The sequence below is a fragment of the Schistocerca gregaria genome, chromosome 1 (genome assembly GCF_023897955.1).
Source record: "Schistocerca gregaria isolate iqSchGreg1 chromosome 1, iqSchGreg1.2, whole genome shotgun sequence".
Classification (NCBI taxonomy): domain Eukaryota; kingdom Metazoa; phylum Arthropoda; class Insecta; order Orthoptera; family Acrididae; genus Schistocerca; species Schistocerca gregaria.
The window spans coordinates 871,496,017-871,518,638 of NC_064920.1; the positions used below are offsets into that span (position 1 = coordinate 871,496,017).

At 44.0% G+C, this 22,622-nt stretch overlaps 1 protein-coding gene across 1 annotated transcript in view; it reads right to left on the reverse strand.

Annotated features, from left to right (window-relative positions):
• The window catches only part of LOC126273254 (developmental protein eyes absent-like), a 228,839-nt gene extending 215,393 nt beyond the window's left edge, over positions 1–13,446 (reverse strand). Inside the window, exon 1 of the mRNA XM_049976801.1 lies at positions 13,240–13,446. Coding sequence (XP_049832758.1) covers positions 13,240–13,261 — 22 coding nt within the window. The 5' untranslated portion in view covers positions 13,262–13,446. The remainder of the gene's footprint in view (positions 1–13,239) is intronic.
• Positions 13,447–22,622: the final 9,176 nt, after the last annotated feature.

The following is a 22,622-nucleotide window of genomic DNA, read 5'->3' on the forward strand; positions in this document are numbered from 1 at the left end:
GGCAGCAGAGGATCAAGTAGGTAAAAAGACGAGGGCCAGTAGAAATCCTTGGGTAACAGAAGAAATATTGAATTTAATTGATGAAAGGAGAAAATATAAAAATGCAGTAAATGAAGTAAGCAAAAAGGAATACAAACTTCTCAAAAATGAGATCTACAGGAAATGCAAAATGGCTAAGCAGGGATGGCTAGAGGACAAACGTAAGGATGTAGAGGGTTATCTCACTAGGAGTAATATAGATACTGCCTACAAGAAAATTAAAGAGACCTTTGGAGAATAGAGAACCACTTGTATGAACATCAAGAGCTCACATGGAAACCCAGTTCTAAGCAAAGAAGGGAAAGCAGAAAGGTGGAAGGAGTATATAGAGGGTCTATACAAGGGTGATGTACTTGAGGACAATATTATGGAAATGGAAGAGGATGTAGATGAAGATGAAATGGGAGATACGATACTGCGTGAAGAGTTTGACAGAGCACTGAAAGACCTGAGTCGAAACAAGGCCCCCGGACTAGACAACATTCCATTGGAACTACTGACGGCCTTGGGAGAGCCAGTCCTGACAAAACTCTACCATCTGGTGAGCAAGATGTATCAGACAGGCGAAATAACCTCAGACTTCAAGAAGAATATAATAATTCCAATTCCGAAGAAAGCAGGTGTTGACAGATGTGAAAATTACCGAACTATCAGTTTAATAAGTCACGGCTGCAAGATACTAACGCGGATTCTTTACAGACGAATGGAAAAACTAGTAGAAGCCGACCTCGGGGAAGATCAGTTTAGATTCCGTAGAAATATTGGAACACGTGAGGCAATACTGACCTTACGACTCATCTTAGAAGAAATATTAAGGAAAGGCAAACCTACGTTTCTAGCATTTGTAGACTTAGAGAAAGCTTTTGACAATGTAGATTGGAATACTCTCTTTCAAATTCTGAAGGGAGCGAAAGGCTATTTACAATTTGTACAGAAACCAGATGGCAGTTATAAGAGTCGAGGGACATGAAAGGGAAGCAGTGGTTGGGAAGGGAGTGAGACAGGGTTGTAGCCTCTCCCCGATGTTATTCAATCTGTATACTGAGCAAGCACTGAAGGAAACAAATGAAAAATTCGGAGTAGGTATTGAAATGCATGGGGAAGAAATAAAAACTTTGAAGTTCGCCGATGACATTGTAATTCTGTCAGAGACAGCAAAGGACTTAGAAGAGGAGTTGAACGGAATGGATAGTGTCTTGAAAGGAGGATACAAGATGAACATCAAGAAAAGCAAAACGAGGATAATGGAATGTAGTCGAATTAAGTCGGGTGATGCTGAGGGAATTAGACTAGGAAATAAGACACTTAAAGTAGTAAAGGAGTGTTGCTATTTGGGGAGCAAAATAACTGATGATGGTCGAAGTAGAGAGGATATAAAATGTAGACTAGCAATGGCAAGAAAAGTGTTTCTGAAGAAGAGAAATTTGTTAACATCGAGTATAGATTTAAGTGTCAGGAAGACATTTCTGAAAGTATTTGTATGGAGTGTAGCCATGTATGGGCGTGAAACATGGACGATAAATAGTTTGGACAAGAAGAGAATAGAAGCTTTTGAAATGTGGTGCTACAGAAGAATGCTGAAGATAAGGTGGGGAGATCACATAACTAATGAGGAGGTATTGGATAGAATTGAGGAGAAGAGGAGTTTGTGGCACAACTTGACAAGAAGAAGGGACCGGTTGGTAGGACATGTTCTGAGGCATCGAGGTATCACAAATTTAGCATTGGAGGGCAGCGTGGAGGGTAAAAATCGCAGAGGGAGACGAAGAGATAAATGCACTAAGCAGATTGAGAAGGATGTAAGGTGCAGTAAGTACTGTGAGATGAAGCTTGCACAGGATGGAGTAGCATGGAGAGCTGCATCAAACCAGTCTCAGGACTGAAGACCACAACAACATCAACAACAACTCACCAATATGGGATCCTTACCGGATAGGGATGATAGTAGAAATAGAGAAGATCCGAAGAAGAGAAGTGCGCTTGGAAACGGGATCCTTTAGTCGGCGCGAGAGCGTTACTGAAATGCTCAACAAAAATCATCTGCAAATATTACAAGTGAGGCGTTGAACATCACGGAAAGGTTTATTACTGCAGTTTCTAGAGAGTACTTTCCAGTAAGAGTCGGGTAACATTACTTCCTCTTACATCATCTCGCTTAATGACAACGATGAGGAAATTCTAGAAATTAAAGCCAATACGCAGGCTTACCGACATTCATCCCTCACGCGCGCCATTCGCGAGTCTAACAGGGATCAGTTATTGGTACCAGAAGTACCCTCCGCTACACACCATCAGGTGGTTTGCGGTGTATCATGTAGATGTAGAATTTTTGGGGTGCCTTCTTTACCATAGGCACATTCACAGGTTTGTCTTTGACCAATTCGATGCCAATAGGTGTTGTAAGGTCCATGACCCAAAAAGAAGTGCGGATCATCTCAATTGGACCTTGGACCAATGGAAACATGTCGCTTTTCGAACAAATCATGCTTCTTGCTACACCAGGTGGATGGTTGTGTCCGAAAACGGTCATCCAGGAGAACAGTTGCTCGAAACATGCACCGCCATGGACCCACACCGATGGTGGCGTATTGCGGATATTCATCTGTGCTTCCGTGGGACCTGTGGCTGTTATGAAAGGTACAGTGACAGCTATGGACTACGTAAACATCATTGCAGGCCACCTGCATCCCTTCGTTGTCTTCACCGATAGCGATGACATCTTCCAGCATGATAGCTATCTGTGTCAAGAGGCCAGAATCATGGTACAGTGGTTTGAGGAGTATGATAGTGAATTCATGTTAGTGTCTCCGTCACTAGCTTCACCTTATCTTAACCCGTTGTAACGCACCCGAGACGTTATTGGTCACCAACTCTGCGCTCACAAACAACCATCCCGTAATTCACAAGCTGTATATACACATCTATTGCCACATGCGGCGAGACCTGCATCGTACTCGGCAAGCGGAGGTAACTCTTGGTACCATTAACTGATCCCCCTATCCTGTCCCACTCAAGAATGGCTCGTGGAAAGATTGGTTGGTTGTTTTAACGGAGGGGGGCAATGGACCAGACCGCTAGGTCATTGTGGCACGTTGGAAGAATGAGTGTCGGTAAGTTTCTGTATTAGTTCTAATTTCTAGAATTTTCTCATTTTACTCATTTCGCGAGATGTATGTGGGAGGAAGTAATATGTTGTCCTGCTCTTCCCGGAAAGTTCTCTCTCCAAATTTCACTTGTAAACCTCGCCGTAATCCACAACATATCTCTTGTAATATCTGTCACTGGAGCTTGTTGAACGTCTCTGTAACGCTTTCGAACCGACTAAACAATCCCATGTCGAAACACATCGCCCTTCGTTGGATCTTCTCTATCTCGTCCATTAGTCCTACCTGGTGAGGATCCTCGCCAGGTAGTACTAATGGACGAGATAGAGAAGATCCTATATGAATGAATAACACTCAAGAATCGTTCGAACAAGCGCCTTATAAACTACTTCCTTCGTGGATGAGTTACATTTCCTTAGGATTCTTCCCATGAATCGCACTCTTCATCTGCTTTTCCTGCTATTCGTTTTATTTTCTCATTCACTTACGGTCGCTCTGGATAGTTACTCCCACACATTTTACTAAGGATACTGCTCCCAACAGTTTGTCATCAGTAGTGTAGTTGTAGGGTAGTCGATTTCTTTTCCTACGTGTGGGCAATATGTTACATTGAGTCACGTTCAGGGTCAGCTGCCAGAGCCTGCACCGTTCATCAATGCTCTGCGGGTCAGTCTGAAAATCGATACTGTCTTCTGGGGTTGCTACTTTCTTATAGATAATCGCATCATCTGTGAACAGTCTTAAAGATCTTCCGACGCTTTCTACTAGGTCATTTATATACATTATAAACAGTAACGGTCCAGCACACTTCCTTGAGGTACCCCCGTAATTACTTCTACATCTGTCAATTTTGTTCCGTCAAGAAAGACATGCTGAATCCCATCTCCAAGGAAGTCTTGTATCCGCTTGCAAATCTGGTGCGGTACTCGATAAGCTCGTTTCTTTTTTACTAAACTCCAGCGCGAACAGTGTCCAATGCGCTCCTGAATCAATGAACACAGCATCAACCTGAGCGCAGATTCCTACAGAGCTGTGGATCTCACAGTGGAACAGAGTGAGCTGAGTTTCACAAGCTCTCTGCCTGCGGAATCCACGTTAATTTTTTTATAGAGGTTTTCGTTCTACAGAAGCATCATAATACATGAACATAAAACATGTTCCATAATTCTACAGCAGATTGACTTCAACTATGTAAGCCTATGATTATGTGCATTTGTCCTACGGCCCTAGTTGAAAACAAGAATGAATCACCCAATCCGTGGTTCCAGCGATCTGTAATGAACCGCTGCTAGAAGAGGAGAAAGTGCTTTCGCATAATGTTTGTAGAATCTTACAGGTATCAGATCTGGTCCTGATGCCCTCCCACTATCCAGTGATTGTAGTTGCTTTTCTACTCCGCGGTGGTTATATCAGTATCTGCCATTTCGAAGTTCGTATCATACTGAAAGGAAGAACCGAGTTACAATCTTTCACAGTGAAATAATTTCCGAAGACCGAATTCAACAGTTCGGCCTTCTCTCCTGTCAAGGACGTGTAGAGTTCATGGCGCGCAAAATCGCTGTTGTACTGCTCTCCAAAGGTGGACCAACAAGTATTAAGCAGCAAGCCGTAACGTTTCAGCTTGGCGGTGTATATTGCGTTGGGGAACAGAAAATGATCTTTAGACAGGGATTTTCACCTGGCAGAGTAGCAAGATGCCATCATTTAACATTATACGTACTTATAAGCGAGCTATCTGACCAACAAATCCCTACAAAAATATATCCATGAGTTAACCAAATACCAAATTGTTACTGTCAAAACCGCTTCCACTGTGATTCCGTCCTATTACACATGGGCTTCTCACTATTAAGAAACCATAGCCACCTGGGTTCTTCTTCTGGTCACTATTTTATTTAACACCTACGATGCCTAATTCAAAGACAAATGCAAAGACTGCCACTTGTTCTGTCGTCTACCGAATGAATGGTTACTTGGCCTCACTACTAAATCAATGGTTCCTTGACTTAATTCACAGGAAACATACGATGCAGTTATTTGTTCCTAACAGCCAATGGAATCCGCTACACTGCTATTTGCATTCGCAATTGTGACTACAATTAGACTTCGGCTGCACACAGTTTACTGGTGACATTAACATATACGCCGGACTGGGATTTGAACTCGTATTCCCTGCTTTACGCAAGAGTTCGACCTAACCACTTTGGCTATCCAAACACACCTTCCAGAACGAACCAGGCCTCATGTATCACCCTATGCCCACATCTTGCACTCTCACAGTTGCTTGATTCCCATACAGGGAAAACATTTATTACTGTCGCGGTGACACTCAGACTTCCGGATAAATATCATCCACACTTTATCGCTTACAGCTCATATAACCAACCTGCTGTTAATAACAATGTACAGAAGACTGGAAAAAAAGACGGTTAATATATAAAATGTACAAGAATCAAGAGGTAGCAATAAGACTGGAAGATCAAGAACAAAGTGCTCGGATAAAAAGCAGGGCTGTAATCTTTCGCTTCCACTGTTCATTCTATGCGTCAAAGAAGCAATGATGGAAAAAAGAAAGGTTCAAGAGTGGCATTACAATTCAGGGTGAAGGTACATCAGTCATAAGATACGGTGATTTTGTTTTCTGTAGTAAAAGTCAAGAAGATATGCAGCAACTGTTGAATAGAATGAACAGTCCAATTACTAAAGAATATGGGTTGAGAGTAAGCCGAAGACTAATTAGGTGTAACAGAAATGAGATTAGTGATAAACATACCAACAAAATTCGTGGACTGCAAAATAGACGACGACAAGGAATTCTTCTGCCTTGACACCAAGTTAACAACTGACGGATGAAGAAATGAGGCGTGGGTCTTAATTTGAGGAAGAAATTTCTGATAATGTACGCTTGGAGCATAGCATTGCAGGATAGTGAATTATGGACTGTGGGAACACAGGAGAGAAGAGAAAAGAAGTGCTTGAAAAGTGATGCTATAGAAAGATGAAAATTAGGTGGACTGATAAGGAATAAGGAGGATCACCTCAGAACTGGCGAGGAAGGAACATGTGGAAAACATTGACAAGAAGAAGCAACAGGATGATAGAACACTTGTTAAGACTTGAGGCAATAATTCCCATGGTACTACACACATACTCATAAATTAAGGATAACTGCAGAATGTGGTGCCACACAACGTGGCACTACACAAAACTGGCTTTAATAGCTTAGACACATAGGGAACACACACGACACAGGTCTGTACGTCCACGGAATTGGTGAATTGGTGGTAAGTTGAGAAAACCGTCCCGAAACACATGTGCTACAAAACACCACTGTTTCCTGTGCATGAACCCCGACATCTGTATGGGATATGATCGCCATGCACACATACACAAGCCGCACAACGGGCTAGCATACTCTGGATCAGGTGGTTGAGCAGCTGCTGAGGTACAGTCTCCCAATCTTGCACCAGTGGCTGTCGGAGCTCCTGAAATGTCCTAGGGATTTGAAGACGTGCAGCGATACATCGACCGAGAGCAGCCCAGACGTGCTCGATGGGTTTAGGTCTGGAGAACAGGCAGGCCACTCCATTCGCCTGATATCTTCTGTTTCAAGGTACTCCTCCACGATGGTAGCTCGATGGGGCCGTCCGTTATCATCCATCAGGAGGAAGGTGGGACCCATTGCACCCCTCAAAAGACGGACATACTGATGCAAAAAGACGTCACGATACACCTTACCTGCTACAGTTTCTCTGTCAAAGACATGCAGAGGTGTACGTGCACCAGTCATAATCCCACCCCACATCATGAAACCACGACCTCCATACAGGTCCCTTTCGAGGACATTAGGGGTTGGTATCTGGTTTCTGGTGCGTGCTATATGGAAACCCGGCGAGAATCACTTTGTGCCATATGGAAACCCGGCGAGAATCACTGTTCAGACTATATCTAGACTCGTCCGAGAACATAATCTGGGACCACTGTTCCAAAGACCATGTACTGTGTTCTTGACATCAGGCTTTACGGGCTCTCCTGTGACCAGGGGTCAGTGGAATACACCTTGCAGGTCTCCGGGTGAATAAACGATTTCTGTTCAGTCGTCTGTAGATTGCGTGTCTAGAGACAACTGCTCCAGTGGCTGTGGTAAGGTCCCGAGCAAGGCTACCTGCAGTACTCCGTGGCCGTCTGCGGGCACTGATGGTGAGATATCGGTCTTCTTATGGTGGTGTACACTGTGGACGTCCCGTACTTTAGTGCCTGGACGCGTTTCCCGTCTGCTGCATTCGTTGGCATAATCTTGAGATCACAGTTTGTGGCACACGGCGGAGGGCCCGTGCTACGACATGCTGTGTTTGACCAGCCTCCATTCGCCCCACTATTCTACCCCCATAACGTCATGAATATGTGTTCTTTGAGCCATTTTCAACACACACCATTAGCACGTCTGAAAACGTCTGCACACTTACTCGCTGGACATGCAACAACACACCTCTGCGTATGTGGACTGCAGCCAGCGCCACCGTGCGACAACAGCAGGTCAAACGCACCGCGTGGTCATACCCCGAGGTGATTTAAACCCGCAAACCGCCCAGCCGAGCGTTGTTTCACAATGTATTAGCATTATCTTTAATTTATGAGCATGAGTGTAGATGGAGCTGTAGGGAGTAAAAACTGCAGAGGAAGGCTGAGCTTGGAATACATAGCAAAAAAAAGAAAAAAGTGGAACTCCCGGAAGAGGGTAAGGAATTTAAATGAAATTTCATGGGTATAGAGGGGATGTGATATTATTTCAGTGATTACAGTCAAATTTACGAAGAACTTGGAAGTATGCTATTACATCTATTCTGGTCTGGATGTCTGTCCTGATTCTGCTGGGAAGGATGTCGTGAAAACCTTGTACCCTCTGCTGAGGCAATCTGGCCCACAACTGTTACACTGGGTGCTTGATATCCGTGATACTAGCAGCTGGATGGAGATGACATCCAAACTGAACCCACACATACTATCGGAGTCAGATCTGGATTCGTGCTGGGCACGGGGGTACCTGAACACAGGCAGTTTATAAAGATACAGGTCATATATAGACGACCATTGTTTTGTAGGAAAGTGGCACCATGATACCGTCGCTTGAGCGGTAATACATGATGACATAGGATATCGATCGTAGGATATCATCGTGTCGTGAACAATGGCGTTAGACTTAAAATCGCAGTTGATAGTAATTGAGGGAACTCTGACAGCGTAGCCGTACCTATGCCGTCAGAGTTCGCTCGATTACTATCAACTGCGATTTTAAGTCAAACGCCATTGTTCATCACACGATGTCTCCAGGAGTAACACCACTGTGTCTCTACAATCAATGGAAGAATGGACCGCTGCCCTGATCACCGTTCTAACGATGGTCGTGCGGGATACTGCGGAACCGCCATTCCTCGCTGAGCACAGTCCGTGTTTCTCGATCTTGGTGCCCCTCCAGAAGCAACCGTTCTGTCGTGGGGCTAAGGTAATTCTACGTGTGAGAGGGTAATTCCATAATTCTGCCGCTGCTAGTCTCCGACAAGTGATGTGGGACGGCGCAAAATGTTTCAGAGAATCCATTACTTGTTCTCGAATGGCAGACGAAGATGTGAAGGGGTTACAATGTGTTTGCCATACAATATGACACTCGCCTCTTGTGGTGAGAAGACGTGGTGGACCGGAATCTTGACGACGAGCACGCCTGTCCTCACGTCCCTATACAGTCCATCTGGCCACGTTAACATCCGAACGTCCCACAATTCTGAATAGTGTACCAGTCGACCAACCGGCCAAATGGAGAGGCATAATGAGGTTTTTTTCAAACTCTTGTCAAGAGATGATAATGCTGTCTCGCACGAATACACCGCATCGCCGTGTCCATAACTGTAATCACTCAACATCTGACGCTGTTCACGCCCCATATATGCCCTAACAGGCCTGATAACACTAACCACAAACAACACAAATTCACTCGGGTGATCATTTACAGGTCACAGTGAATTACTGTTCTATCCAATTACATAGCCAGCGATCGTGTGTGCATGTACGAAGTTACGTTGACATCCGATCATGTCTTCTTGGTACTTCACTTTTTTTGATGAACAGTGGACATCCAACAAGTAATTCAGGATCTAGGGTGGGAATGATACTCTGAAATAAAACGGTTGACACAAAAGAGGAAATCGTGGAGGGCCACATCAAACTACTCAGAAAACTGAAGACTAAAGAAACCCTATTTTTAATTAACATATTTTTATTTGCGCTCTTCTGTCATGGCCCATCAGCCGTCGAGCAAAAGTGTTAGGATATATGATGAAAAGTCTTTTGGGTTCTGTGCCATGCCTCTGTACAAAATAAAATACTTCGAACATAAATCATAAAATAACGATCTTCCTCAGAGCAAGACTGGTTTTACGAGAGGAAAGATGACCCTATATATTACAAACTATCGGTGTCAAAACACCATTTTGGTGGAACTTTATTGGCCCTAGAATGTAATTGGCTAGTCAGGACTAGAAAGAGAGGATAGGAAGGATGCTGTTCGCAGAGTATCCCGCTTGTCAATGATCAGCGCCAGCCTGAAAATCGGCGCCTGGCTTCTGGTGGGCATGTCTACTGGATGCCATTGGGAATACAAAACCATCACGTCTTCCTTACAGAGCTGATAATCTGGATAGCCTGCGCTGCTTTTCTGGTGTGTTAACATCGTTGTTGTCTTTAATGCCAATTTAATCATACGAGGGGCATTCAATAAGTAAATGGTTCAATGGTTCAAATGGCTCTGAGCACTATGGGAATTAACATCTGAGGTCATAAGTCCCCTAGAACTTAGAACTACTTAAACCTAACTAACCTAAGGACATCACACACATCCATGCCCGAGGCAGGATTCGAACCTGCGACCGTAGCGGTCTTGCGGTTCCAGACTGTAGCGCCTAGAACCGCTCCGCCACCCCTGCCGGCATTCAATAAGTAAAGCAACACGTATTTTCCTTGGCCAGCTTCGGTTGATGAAACGCGGGAGTTGTTGTGGGACATCATGGAATATTCCAGTTTCAACCCCTACAGTTTTACAGTTTTATGAAGTTCTCGTAGGTAGCGGCGCTATACGTAGCTTTTAAAATGGCGTCTGTAACGGAGGTGCGTTCCAAGCAGAGAACTGTCATTCAGTTTCTTCTGGCTGACATCCAGAGAATTACAGATATTCATAGGCACTTGCAGAATGTCTACGCACGGAGACCTGGCAGTTAACTAAAGCACGGTGAGTCGTTGGGCGCCGCATCTGTCATCATTTCAACAAGGTGGTGCAAACATGTCCGATCCGCTGCATGCCGGCCGGCTGCGCACAGCTGTCACTGTTGCAGTTTTGGAACGTGTGGACACTCTCATCCCAGGTGATCCACGGATCACAGTGTAGCGCCTCGCTGCCCAACTGGACATCCTTGTTGGTAGGGTGGACACACTCGCCCACCAGTCAGGGTACTCACATGTGTGTGTGCCCGCTGTGTTCGTCGCCGTCCGATAGAATAATTTCATCTATCTTGCACAATGAAGGACACACTGCGCGAGAAGCATTATGTGGATGATGAGGTTATTGAAGGAGAAAAACGTTGGCTGTGTAGTTGGTCGGTAGAGTGGTACCATGCGGGCATAACGACTCTCCCAGTAAGGTGCCTGAAAGCCGTCGCAGTGAACGGAAGTATGCTGAAAAACAGGGTTATGTAGACAAAAGAGTGGAGAATAATATGTTTTATTGGAATCCTGAATAAACCCAACAAGCTTTCATAAAAAAAAGTGTTGCATTACTTACTGAAGCCTGTCGTGTATTCTTCCTACTACGTATATTGTATAGGCACAATAAGTAAAATTCGTCATTTTCTCACCATCCTTCCTGTTGCTGAAATTGTAATTTGAAGTTTCTTTGAATGGTGCTTTCATGATACTGCATTTTAATAATATTTATATCTCATTACTGTGATGTGCTGTTATGATCTGTTATCAGCTGTTATGTGCTTTGCATATCCTTACACTATTTTAACAACATTTACCCCACCCCTTGTATTAAGATGCTGCCAGCACCACTTCTACAACAACCGCTAACAAATAAAAACAGAAAATAAATTCTCCATAGGTGTTCCACTCTCTAGCTACTCTTTGCTGCACTATACAGGAACAACCGTTTTACTCGAAAACGGACTCAACGTTTATTTTATCAGTGTATAAGAGAGGCAACTCATCCTAGAGCAAGTCGAAAATACAGTAATGCGACGATTCGATCTCTAACCTCCTGAAACGGTAAAAACTAAGAGAATAGTACAGTACTATGTAGTAATGTAGTTCTTTAACGTTTAAGTTAATTTTCATGGGATGATTGCGTAAATACAAGCAACCAAAGTAAATTTCAGTTTTACATCCAGTAACATCTTTACAATTTCAAATTTTGCATAGACTCTGAGGAACACTTAAAACGATACGACATGTGAGATCATGACATGTAAATAGTTATAAATATAGCATTATACAGCTCCCAAACGAAACTAATGGACGATTCAGAGTTGGAAGCAAGCAAGGACTGAAGTGCTCGCCCCATCCTACGGGCTCCACGGCAGTCCGTGGGCGGGAGAGGCTATTCTTCCACCAGGGGGAGGACGGCATGCGTCCGCCCACTGCTGTGGTAAACCGTCACCCCTTGTTTCGTGCATTACTGGAAAAACGATTTAGTACGCTCTGAAACGATTTGAGGTTGAAAACACTAACGAGAAAGAATGAGATAATCTTGAATGTAGACACCGTAAAAAAACACGTTTTCATCTTCAGCTTTTATAATACGTCAGACAAACGTATCAAAATTCAAAAAACTGACTATCACTCTACCGAGGCAAAAAGGGAATAATGTTATACAAAACATGTATTTCTGTGCAGGTTAAGTCCTCAATGAGGCATATAGTCATAATGAAATACACCCAGCACTCTAGATGCGCTATTTCGTTCCGAAAGAACACTGTGTACTTCCGAGACTGAACAGTCGTTCTGTTGAAAATTCAATAAAACTTCCATTCTTCGTTTCATGATGTATTTCCGAAGTAAAAATTTACTCACAATTTTTTTTCAGAATAATAATCAATTCTACGAGGATAAAAATCAGCTTCTCTTTCAGCAACGGCGAACTGAATATTTTAACGCTAAACACAAATTAAAACAGAATAATTCGGAGGAGATGAAGCTTATTTAAGAAAGAAGGCACTGTAAGTTCATATCAATTTCCGTTCGGCTGCTTCAGTCATTCAGGTAGCACATTAATATTTCACGTGAAGAATAAGCAAGGAAGAATTGCGAATTTTATTTTACTGTACATACCATAACAGTACATTCGAAACCCACGCCCACGCCTGGCGTGAGATTCTAACCGACAGTCTCTGCCTCGTTACGCAGCGGAAGTAACCCACGATGACAAAAGCCAGTTATTTCAAGAAATCCTTTCCAGGGGTCAAGAGAAGTACAAACGATCGATAATACTGTTCAAGTAAGTTACGCTCTATGCAATAAAGACACTAAAAAATTCCAAATGCAGACTATAAGATCGCAGTTGGGAATCACGTCTTAAAATTTCGATAATCTGTCTTCTAGACCGAAGTTCTTTTCCTTACATACAAAAGGATCGCAACGACGAAATTTATTAGGACGACCACCAAAGCCTGGACCTTCTGTGAATGGAGTGGAGTGGAGTGGAAAAGGAAGAGTGGGATATGATGGTAACACAAATTATTGATTGCTGATTATCAGACGCAGACGCAGAGGAAGCAGAATACGTCAAAACTGCGGTAAATATTCTGCGGTTACCAACAATGCTACGTTCGATGTAATGCTACTACGCATTAACAGTTTGTGACGAAACTTGAGTCTTAACGAGGAAAATGAAATGAATTACAAACAGATAACAGACACATATCTCCGTGTAAGAGCCACGCTAGCTTCTTTGTCGGCAATTGGCAGGCTTTTAGCGACGTGCGGCACGCTGAAACGCCACAGGTAGAGGGGGCGTCGCGGAGCGGCTGCGAAGTGAGAGCGGCGCACTCACCCTTTTTGACACCTCCTGGCATGACATAGGAGGGTCTGGCCGTGTTGGCGGACGAGCTGAGCCAACAGTAAATGGTGCCGGCTGTGCGTGCACGTTGTCGGGATGAACAGCGGGCCGTGTGCCCGCGCCGTCAGCTGTCGAGTGTCGAGTGTGCAATCTGGGCTGCGCAGCGCTGCCGGGCCCTCCTCCGCGACGACAGCGCAGTCTGCCGGCTGCGTGCGCAACCGCCGCCGAGCCGCTCCGCCCGGGCGCACCGTCAGAGGTCACGGCGCTCCTTCTATGCGCTGACGCTATTTTCTTTCTCTCTTTTTGTCGGCTCTCACGGTAAATCTAACTGTTCGAATAATATTTCATGGTAGTGGGGCAGAGGGAGTCCCCACTGGGAACACACTGTTGGCGATTAAGAAGCAGCATCAGAAGGTATAGCAAATAACACTATTTTACTTATTGTGCTTTTCCAGTATAATAGGAAGAATATATGATAAAATCTGTAGGCGAGTTGGGAGTGTACAGGGTGCGAAATTTAAAACACAAAGGTGACATCTCTGGCAGTAACAACGGATCTAATCCGGAGGGGCTTCGAGTCGCACTGATCAGAGGACCCGACAACTCGTCATCATCGATTTCTTCAAAATTTGTGGTATATCCAATTTTGGCCAGAAACGAGAATGACTAAATTGGGAACCGCAGATTACCGAGCGTCTAAAAAAAAATATATCATTTTTTTGTGTGGATCCGGAGAGGTATGAGTCACTTACGGGAACGTAGTTTCGAAACAGTAGGGTTGGGTTGTTTCGGGAAAGAGACCAAACAGCGAGGTCATCGGTCTCGTCGGATTAGGGAAGGATGGAGAAGGAAATCGGCCGTGCCCTTTCAAAGGAACCATCCCGGCATTTGCCCGGAGCGATTTAGGGAAATCACGGAAAACCTAAATCAGGATGGCCGGGCGCGGGATTGAACCGTCGTTCTCCCGAATGCAAGTCCAGAGTGCTAACCACTGCGCCACCTCGCTCGGTCGAAACAGTAGCCGGTGGAAAGAGTACAGAACACTAATTCCAGGGTCGTGGAATCGAACCTCTATACGGAAAGCTTATTTTTCATTTTGAGTTCTCACGTTTCTTACTCTGCATATAAACGGAGATAACGTCCAATATATTGTATTGGATGTGATGAAACCCTGTTTGCAGGAGAACAAATTTCTCGTGTTACCTGTCTCGTGGGGAGAATAAACAAGTCCACAATCATACGACAAGATTTTTCAAGATGAAGAAAAATTGCCGCTGTGCAGTATTAAAGTGATTCCCACGAAATGCACACCGCTAGTGCCACCCTCCGTTATCTATTTTTATCGTCAGCTTAAAAATTTGATCAAAAACCTTCAGTAACAACTCTTACGTCATTGAGAAAGAAGGAAAAGTCACGTACCAAGAAGTAAGTTCCATTGCACATCACGAATCTCTTCGCCAATAGTTAGTAAAATGATGCAATACGCGTGGTTTAGTGCTAAACTGTGCGATCAGAGGGAATCTCTTATGGATGCAGACTAAGTCTGTTTTGTGTAAAACCTTAAAACAACCATGAACTGTAAAAATGTGGGGTTTATAAAGTGTGCAATATGCTGAAAAAACTATTGCTTCCCCCTTTTTACGGTGACTACTAACGCAGCACGTTTAAATCGTAATCTATCAGATAATAGGCTAAGAGTATGTAATTTTATAAGCGAACTTCTCATGTCCGACTTAAAATCCCGTTCTTGACATGTATTTACAGTCTCAAATATTCCTTTGCCTTTCCTTTCCATGGCTTTTATGAAAATATTAATAAATGCAACGTAGTGAGCATTTTTTTGTTTTATTTGCGGTATAAGTAACGCAAAAATGAAAAACAAAAATTTTTCTGAGTAAGGACTCGGACCCACGACCTCCGGATTACAGTTCTGCACCCTTTCTACTGCATCAGCCGATGCTTGGAAGCTATGGTAACGCAAATACACTCCTGGAAATCGAAATAAGAACACCGTGAATTCATTGTCCCGGGAAGAGGAAACTTTATTGACACATTCCTGGGGTCAGATACATCACATGATCACACTGACAGAACCACAGGCACATAGACACAGGCAACAGAGCATGCACAATTTCGGCACTAGTACAGTGCATATCCACCTTTCGCAGCAATGCAGGCTGCTATTCTCCCATGGAGACGATCGCAGAGATGCTGGACGTAGTCCTGTGGAACGGCTTGCCATGCCATTTCCACCTCGGTCGTATGCAGTCCTGATTGTGGCACTCACCTGCACGGCGCCAAACACGCATACGACCATCATTGGCATCAAGACAGAGCGACTCTCATCGCTGAAGACGACACGTCTCCATTCGTCCGTCCATTCACGCCTGTCGCGACACCACTGGAGGCGGGCTGCACGATGTTGGGGCGTGAGCGGAAGACGGCCTAACGGTGTGCGGGAGCGTAGCCCAGCTTCATGGAGACGGTTGCGAATGGTCCTCGCCGATACCCCAGGAGCAACAGTGTCCCTAATTTGCTGGGAAGTGGCGGTGCGGTCCCCTACGGCACTGCGTAGGATCCTACGGTCTTGGCGTGCATCCGTGCGTCGCTGCGGTCCGGTCGCAGGTCGACGGGCACGTCCACGCTGTCGCGGCATGCTACCAGTGATAAAGACTGCGATGGAGATCCGTATGCCATGGCAAACTGGCTGACACTGACGGCGGCGGTGCACAAATACTGCGCAGCTAGCGCCATTCGACGGCCAACACCGCGGTTCCTGGTGTGTCCGCTGTGCAGTGCGTGTGTTCATTGCTTGTACAGCCCTCTCGCAGTGTCCGGAGCAAGTATGGTGGGTCTGACACACCGGTGTCAATGTGTTCTTTTTTCCATTTCCAGGAGTGTAGCTCGCGCCTCACCCGACCCTCGGAAACTGCTAAACTTTCTGAATGTATGCCCATTTCGTCGAACTCCCGCTTCTGCCATTTACATTTTTTGTCGAGCCCTGCATATACTATTAATACTTGTGAGTTTGGACGACAGATAAGATTACGTTATTCTGTATGCATCAACTCTATGCCAGAGATAATAAATCGTAGTGGTTTACATATGGACCTTGTCGTTGGTGGGGAGGCTTGCGTGCCTCAGCGATACAGATAGCCGTACCGTAGGTACAACCACAACGGAGGTGTATCTGTTGAGAGGCCAGACGAACGTATGGTTCCTGAAGAGGGGCAGCAGCCTTTTCAGTAGTTGCACGGGCAACAGTCTGTATGATTGACTGATCTGGCCCTGTAACACTAACCAAAACGGCCTTGCTGTTGTGGTACTGCGAAAGGCTGAAAGCAAGGGGAAACTACAGCCGTAATTTTTCCCGAGGGCATGCAACTTTACTGTATAGTTAAATGACGATGGCGTCCTCTTGGGTAAAATATTCCGGAGGTAAAATAGTCCCCCATTCGGATCTCCGGGCGGGGACTACTCAAGAGGATGTCGTTATCAGGAGAAAGAAAACTGGCGTTCTACGGATCGGAGCGTGGAATGTCAGATCCCTTAATCGGGCAGGTAGGTTAGAAAATTTAAAAAGGGAAATGGATAGGTTAAAGTTAGATATAGTGGGAATTAGTGAAGTTCGGTGGCAGGAGGAACAAGACCTCTGGTCAGGTGAATACAGGGTTATAAACACAAAATAAAATAGGGGTAATGCAGGAGCAGGTTTACTAATGAATAGGAAAATAGGAATGCGGGTAAGCTACTACAAACAGCATAGTGAACGCATTATTGTGGCCAAGATAGATACGAAGCCCACATCTACTACAGTAGTACAAGTTTATATGCCAACTAGCTCTGCAGATGACGAAGAAATTGAAGAAATGTATGATCAAATAAAAGAAATTGTTCAGATAGTGAAGGGAAATGAAATTTTAATAGTCATGGGTGGCTGGAATTCGTCTGTAGGAAAAGGGAGAGAAGGAAACGTAGTAAGTGGATATGGATTCGAGCTAAGAAATGTAAGAGGATGCCGCCTGGTAGAATTTTGCACAGAGCACAACTTAGTCATAGTTAACACTTGGTTTAAGAATCATGAAGCAAGGCTGTATACATGGAAGAACCCTGGAGATACTAAAAGGTATCAGATAGATTATATAATGGTAAGACAGAGATTCAGGAACCAGGTTTTAAATTGTAAGACATTTCCAGGAACAGATGTGGACTCTGACCACAATCTATTGGTTATGACCTGTAGATTAAAACTGGAGAAACTACGAAAAGGTGGTAATTTAAGGAGATGGGACCTGGATAAACTGACTAAACCAGAGGTTGTACAGAGTTTCAGAGAGAGCATAAGGGAACAATTGACAAGAATGGGGGAAAGAAGTACAGTAGAACGAGAATGGGTAGCTTTGAGGGATGAAGTAGTGAAGGCAGCAGAGGATCAAGTAAGTAAAAAGACGAGGGCCAGTAGAAATCCTTGGGTAACAGAAAAAATATTGAATTTAATTGATGAAAGGAGAAAACATAAAAATGCAGTAACTGAAGGAGGCAAAAAGGAATACAAACGTCTCAAAAATGAGATCGACAGGAAATGCAAAATGGCTAAGCAGGGATGGCTAGAGGACAAATGTAAGGAAGTAGAGGGTTATCTCACTAGGGGTAATATAGATACTGCCTACAAGAAAATTAAAGAGACCTTTGGAGAAAAGAGAACCACTTGTATGAATATCAAGAGATCAGATGGGAACCCAGTTCTAAGCAAAGAAGGGAAAGCAGAAAGTTTGAAGGAGTATATAGAGGGTTTATACAAGGGCGATGTACTTGAGGATAATATTATGGAAATGGAAGAGGATGTAGATGAAGATGGAATGAGAGATACGATACTGCGTGAAGAGTTTGACAGAGCACTGAAAGACCTGAGTCGAAACAAGGCCCCCGGACTAGACAACATTCCATTGGAACTACTGACGGGCTTGGGAGAGCCAGTCCTGACAAAACTCTACCATCTGGTGAGCAAGATGTATGAAACAGGCGAAATACCCTCAGACTTCAAGAAGAATATAATAATTCCAATCCCAAAGAAATCAGGTGTTGACAGATGTGAAAATTACCGAACTATCAGTTTAATAAGTCACGGCTGCAAAATACTAACACGAATTCTTTACAGGCGGATGGGAAAACTAATAGAAGCCGACCTCGGGGAAGATCACTTTGGAATCCGTAGAAATACTGGAACACGTGAGGCAATACTGACCTTACGACTCATCTTAGAAGAAAGATTAAGGAAAGGGAAACCTACGTTTCTAGCATGTGTAGACTTAGAGAAAGCTTTTGACAATGTAGATTGGAATACTCTCTTTCAAATTCTGAAGGTGGCAGGGGTAAAATACAGGGAGCGAAAGGCTATTTACAATTTGTACAGAAACCAGGTGGCAGTTATAAGACTCGAGGGACATGAAAGGGAAGCAGTGGTTGGGAAGGGAGTGAGATAGGGTTGTAGCCTCTCCCCGATGTTATTCAATCTGTATATTAAGCAAGCAGTAAAGGAAACAAAAGAAAAATTCGTAGTAGGTTTTAAAATCCATGGAGAAGAAATAAAAACTTTGAGGTTCGCGGATGACATTGTAATTCTGTCAGAGACAGCGAGCTACTTGGAAGACCAGTTGAATGAAATGGACAGTGTCTTGAGAGGAGTATATAAGATGAACATCAACAAAAGCAAAACGAGGATAATGGAATGTAGTCGAATTACATAAGGTGATGCTGAGGGAATTAGATTAGGAAATGGGACACTTAAAGTAGTAAAAGAGTTTTGCTGTTTGGGGAGCAAAATAACTGATGATGGCCGAAGTAGAGAGGATATAAATTGTAGACTGGCAATGGCAAGGAAAGCGTTTCTGAAGAAGAGAAATTTGTGATCATCGAGTATAGATTTAAGTGTCAGGAAGTCGTTTCTGAAAGTATTTGTTTGGAGTGTAGCCATGTATGCAAGTGAAACATGGACGATAAATAGTTTTGACAAGAAGAGAATAGAAGCTTTCGAAATGTGGTGCTACAGAAGAATGCTAAAGATTAGATGGGTAGATCGCATTACTAATGAGGAAGTATTGAATAGGATTGGGGAGAAGAGAAGTTTGTGGCACAACTTGACCAGAAGAAGGGATCGGTTGGTAGGGCATGTTCTGAGGCATCAAGGGATCACCAATTTAGAGTTGGAGGGCAGTGTGGAGGGTAAAAATCGTAGAGGGAGACCAAGAGATGAATACACTAAGCAGATTCAGAAGGATGTAGGTTGCAGTAGGTACTGGGAGATGAAGAGGCTTGCACAGGATAGATTAGCAAGGAGAGCTGTATCAAACCGATCTCAGGACTGAAGACCTCAAAAACAACAGTGGTTGGCATGATTAGCTCTCGACAGTCCATCACCGGGAGTGGGATATCTGGAAAACTTGCTAGCCAGAGCAACTGTCAAAAACTGTACCTAGGAAGGTTAGGACAGCAGTGAAAACACGCGATACTGCGTCATTTTGCTGAAAGATAACATCGTATAGTTCTCGAAAATAGGACACAGTCATCAGCCTCAACATGTCAGAAATGTAACGTCAGTGTAAGTTGACTTGGTGGGTGGAGGAAGTTATATATGTAAATGGAACCCACATCTGACATTCATACATTTAAAACCCTCCAAAATTCAGAATTACTTCAGTTTATTCCTGTAAAACTATTCGTAAATACAATATTATTATAATAACTTTGCCACATCTGACAAAATGGTCGGTGGGAAAGACTCTAATAATAGCGCAAGTGAAATAATTGCAATTGCGGAGTCGCACGTTGATTATGATGATATTATTGAAAAGACAGGTAGTAGTACAGAACGGAATATGTTGTATGTGTGGTTGGAGCTGACTGTAAATACAAATCAGTAAAAGGAAACTTGAAGTAATCGAAATACCATAAAGTGACTTTAATGTCCATACGCATTGTCTCGCAGTTGCCACTCATTCTCACCATAGTGCACTGTAGATGGAGGCTGAGGTGGCTGCAGAACCAGTCACTGTCGGCACCAACGACCCACACCAATGGCAAAATGCAAATCAGTCTGAAAAGTCCCTCGATACATCAGCTCAGATAGCGACGGGCCATTGGCGGCTCTCAAAAGCAAAATCTGATGTCAAAGCCTCCCGAAGATCAAGACAAGGTCAAGTAATTTCTGATGGAATGTTTAGCAAAAGAAAACCTCGCATTGCCACATTTTGCGTCCCTGGCTATATTTTCTATTGGCTGGGCTTCGGATCTTTCGAGCACTGAGCTATAGAACAGCTCCTTAGAAAATAATAATTTCCTCTGGGCTATCCTCTAGCTGGTTACCAAGTAACGTGCGCTGTACCACTTAACACAGAAAAACGTCATATCACTTTCTTTCCCTCTCTCTCTTTGTTACCAATGAGACGGATCCTAATCGTCAAAGTAGAACTTTTCTGTCTAATCTCTAGTTTATTTATGTTACCCAATCCCAGCGACTCTTAAGTTCCGTGAACGTTTCGTTTCTATGAAGTTAAACGTCCAGCTCCTTGTCACATTTTCAAACGTCCGTAACTGTCTGTTCCCATTACATTTTTGAGATATTTACCTGTGGGGTTTGGTTCTTTCTGGAGAAAATCTCAGCTTTCTACTTTTGTGAACAATATTTCCTCTTACTAAAAAGTATTCCACCTCCTTCCAGTCCGCGTTTGTAAATCAGCTATGTCTGGGGGCTTGCGCCACATAAGATCCTTTCTGTGTTTGTCTGCAATACTCCGGGTGCCCCAGGCAGGATTACAAAACGCTGTCTAGCAGCCTGCGAGCCATTGAGCTGCATCTCTCCTAGCGCGTTCGTTTGATCCCCTGGCTGCCCGAGTGTTTCTGCAGCGTCCCAAATTTGCTTTCAACGTCCTCTTTGTATATAATGCTTGTTTTCCAAATAGAAGAATAAATTAACAATAATGTCCCATTAGTCAGCTACCAACAATCATGACCGAACAGTGTGGTGCAGTGGTTAGCACACTTGACTCGCATTCTGGAGGACGACGGTTTAAACTCGCGTCTGGCTATTAAGATTTAGGTTTTCCGTTATTTGCCTAAATTGCTCCAGGCAAATGCCAGGATGGTTTCTTTGAAAGGACACGGTCGATTTCCTTCCCTATCCTTGACACAATCCGGGCTTGCACTCCATCTCTGATGATCTCTCATGGACTGTGCGGCTGGTCCCGGCGGAGGTTCGAGTCCTTCCTCGGGCATGGGTGTGTGTGTTTGTCCTTAGGATAATTTAGGTTAAGTAGTGTGTACACTTAGGGACTGATAACCTTAGCAGTTAAGTCCCAAAAGATTTCACACACAACAAAAAATCTAATGATCTCGATGTCGAAGGGACATTCAACCCAATCTTCCTTCCTTTCCTTACCAACAATAACTAGTACTGTTAAGTATCACATTCCTCAGCCACGATTAAATATTCCTGTCATACGGATCTTTCATTGTGATTTTACATATGTTAAGGAATTGTTTCCACAAAACCGGCCACTTAACACAAGTGAATGCGTTGTATATCTAAGAAAATTTCAAATTATTACGCCAATTGCTGCACGTGTACAAAGATGACAAATGAAATCTCACCACGTTCCTTCCCCTCAGAGCCTCCGCACACAAATACCGCCATCGTCATCCTTCACATAGAACCAGGACGCATTTTTCATCCAATGTCACCTTTGGATATACAACTGACGGCCAGCCTCTCTCTACTACTGCTCCAAGCGAAGCCGCAACAGTGGTCACCCACTTGACAGTTCCTGGCGCTTGGCGCTTCAGACACCGTTGCACTGTCTGTATCGATAGTCGTCTTGCAGCAAACAGTATGTCTGACCTCTAGGGGCGCTACACACATGAGGGGCTGAGATCCAGCAAGGTGCTGAGTACTGCCGACCTGAACCGAGTCTTATCGCGTCCGCATGACAGTCGTGGCATTCCAACCAACGTGAGCAGCAGTAGCACCGAATGATAAAGTGCCGTCTCCACAGGCCACCGCCCTCCCGCAGTCGTATTCCGACATGCACTAGTAGACATTTCTCCTTCTTACGTCGAACGTAACACTGTCTTCTCACAAATGAACATCTCTCAAATGCGATTTCTGTGTGGGAAACCCACTGCCTAAGCTGCCCTCATTTGCATATAGTACTACAGAAAATCTTCAAACTTCTACCTTTTTTTACCCTGTCTATCAGTTATTGTCTCTAACTTCCCTGTATACAGTTACTTATCGACTCTTTCTGTGAATTCTTTGTAAATCTGTACTATTTTCTTCATGATGATTTCATTATAATTTATTTTAGTCCTATTACAAGTGACTT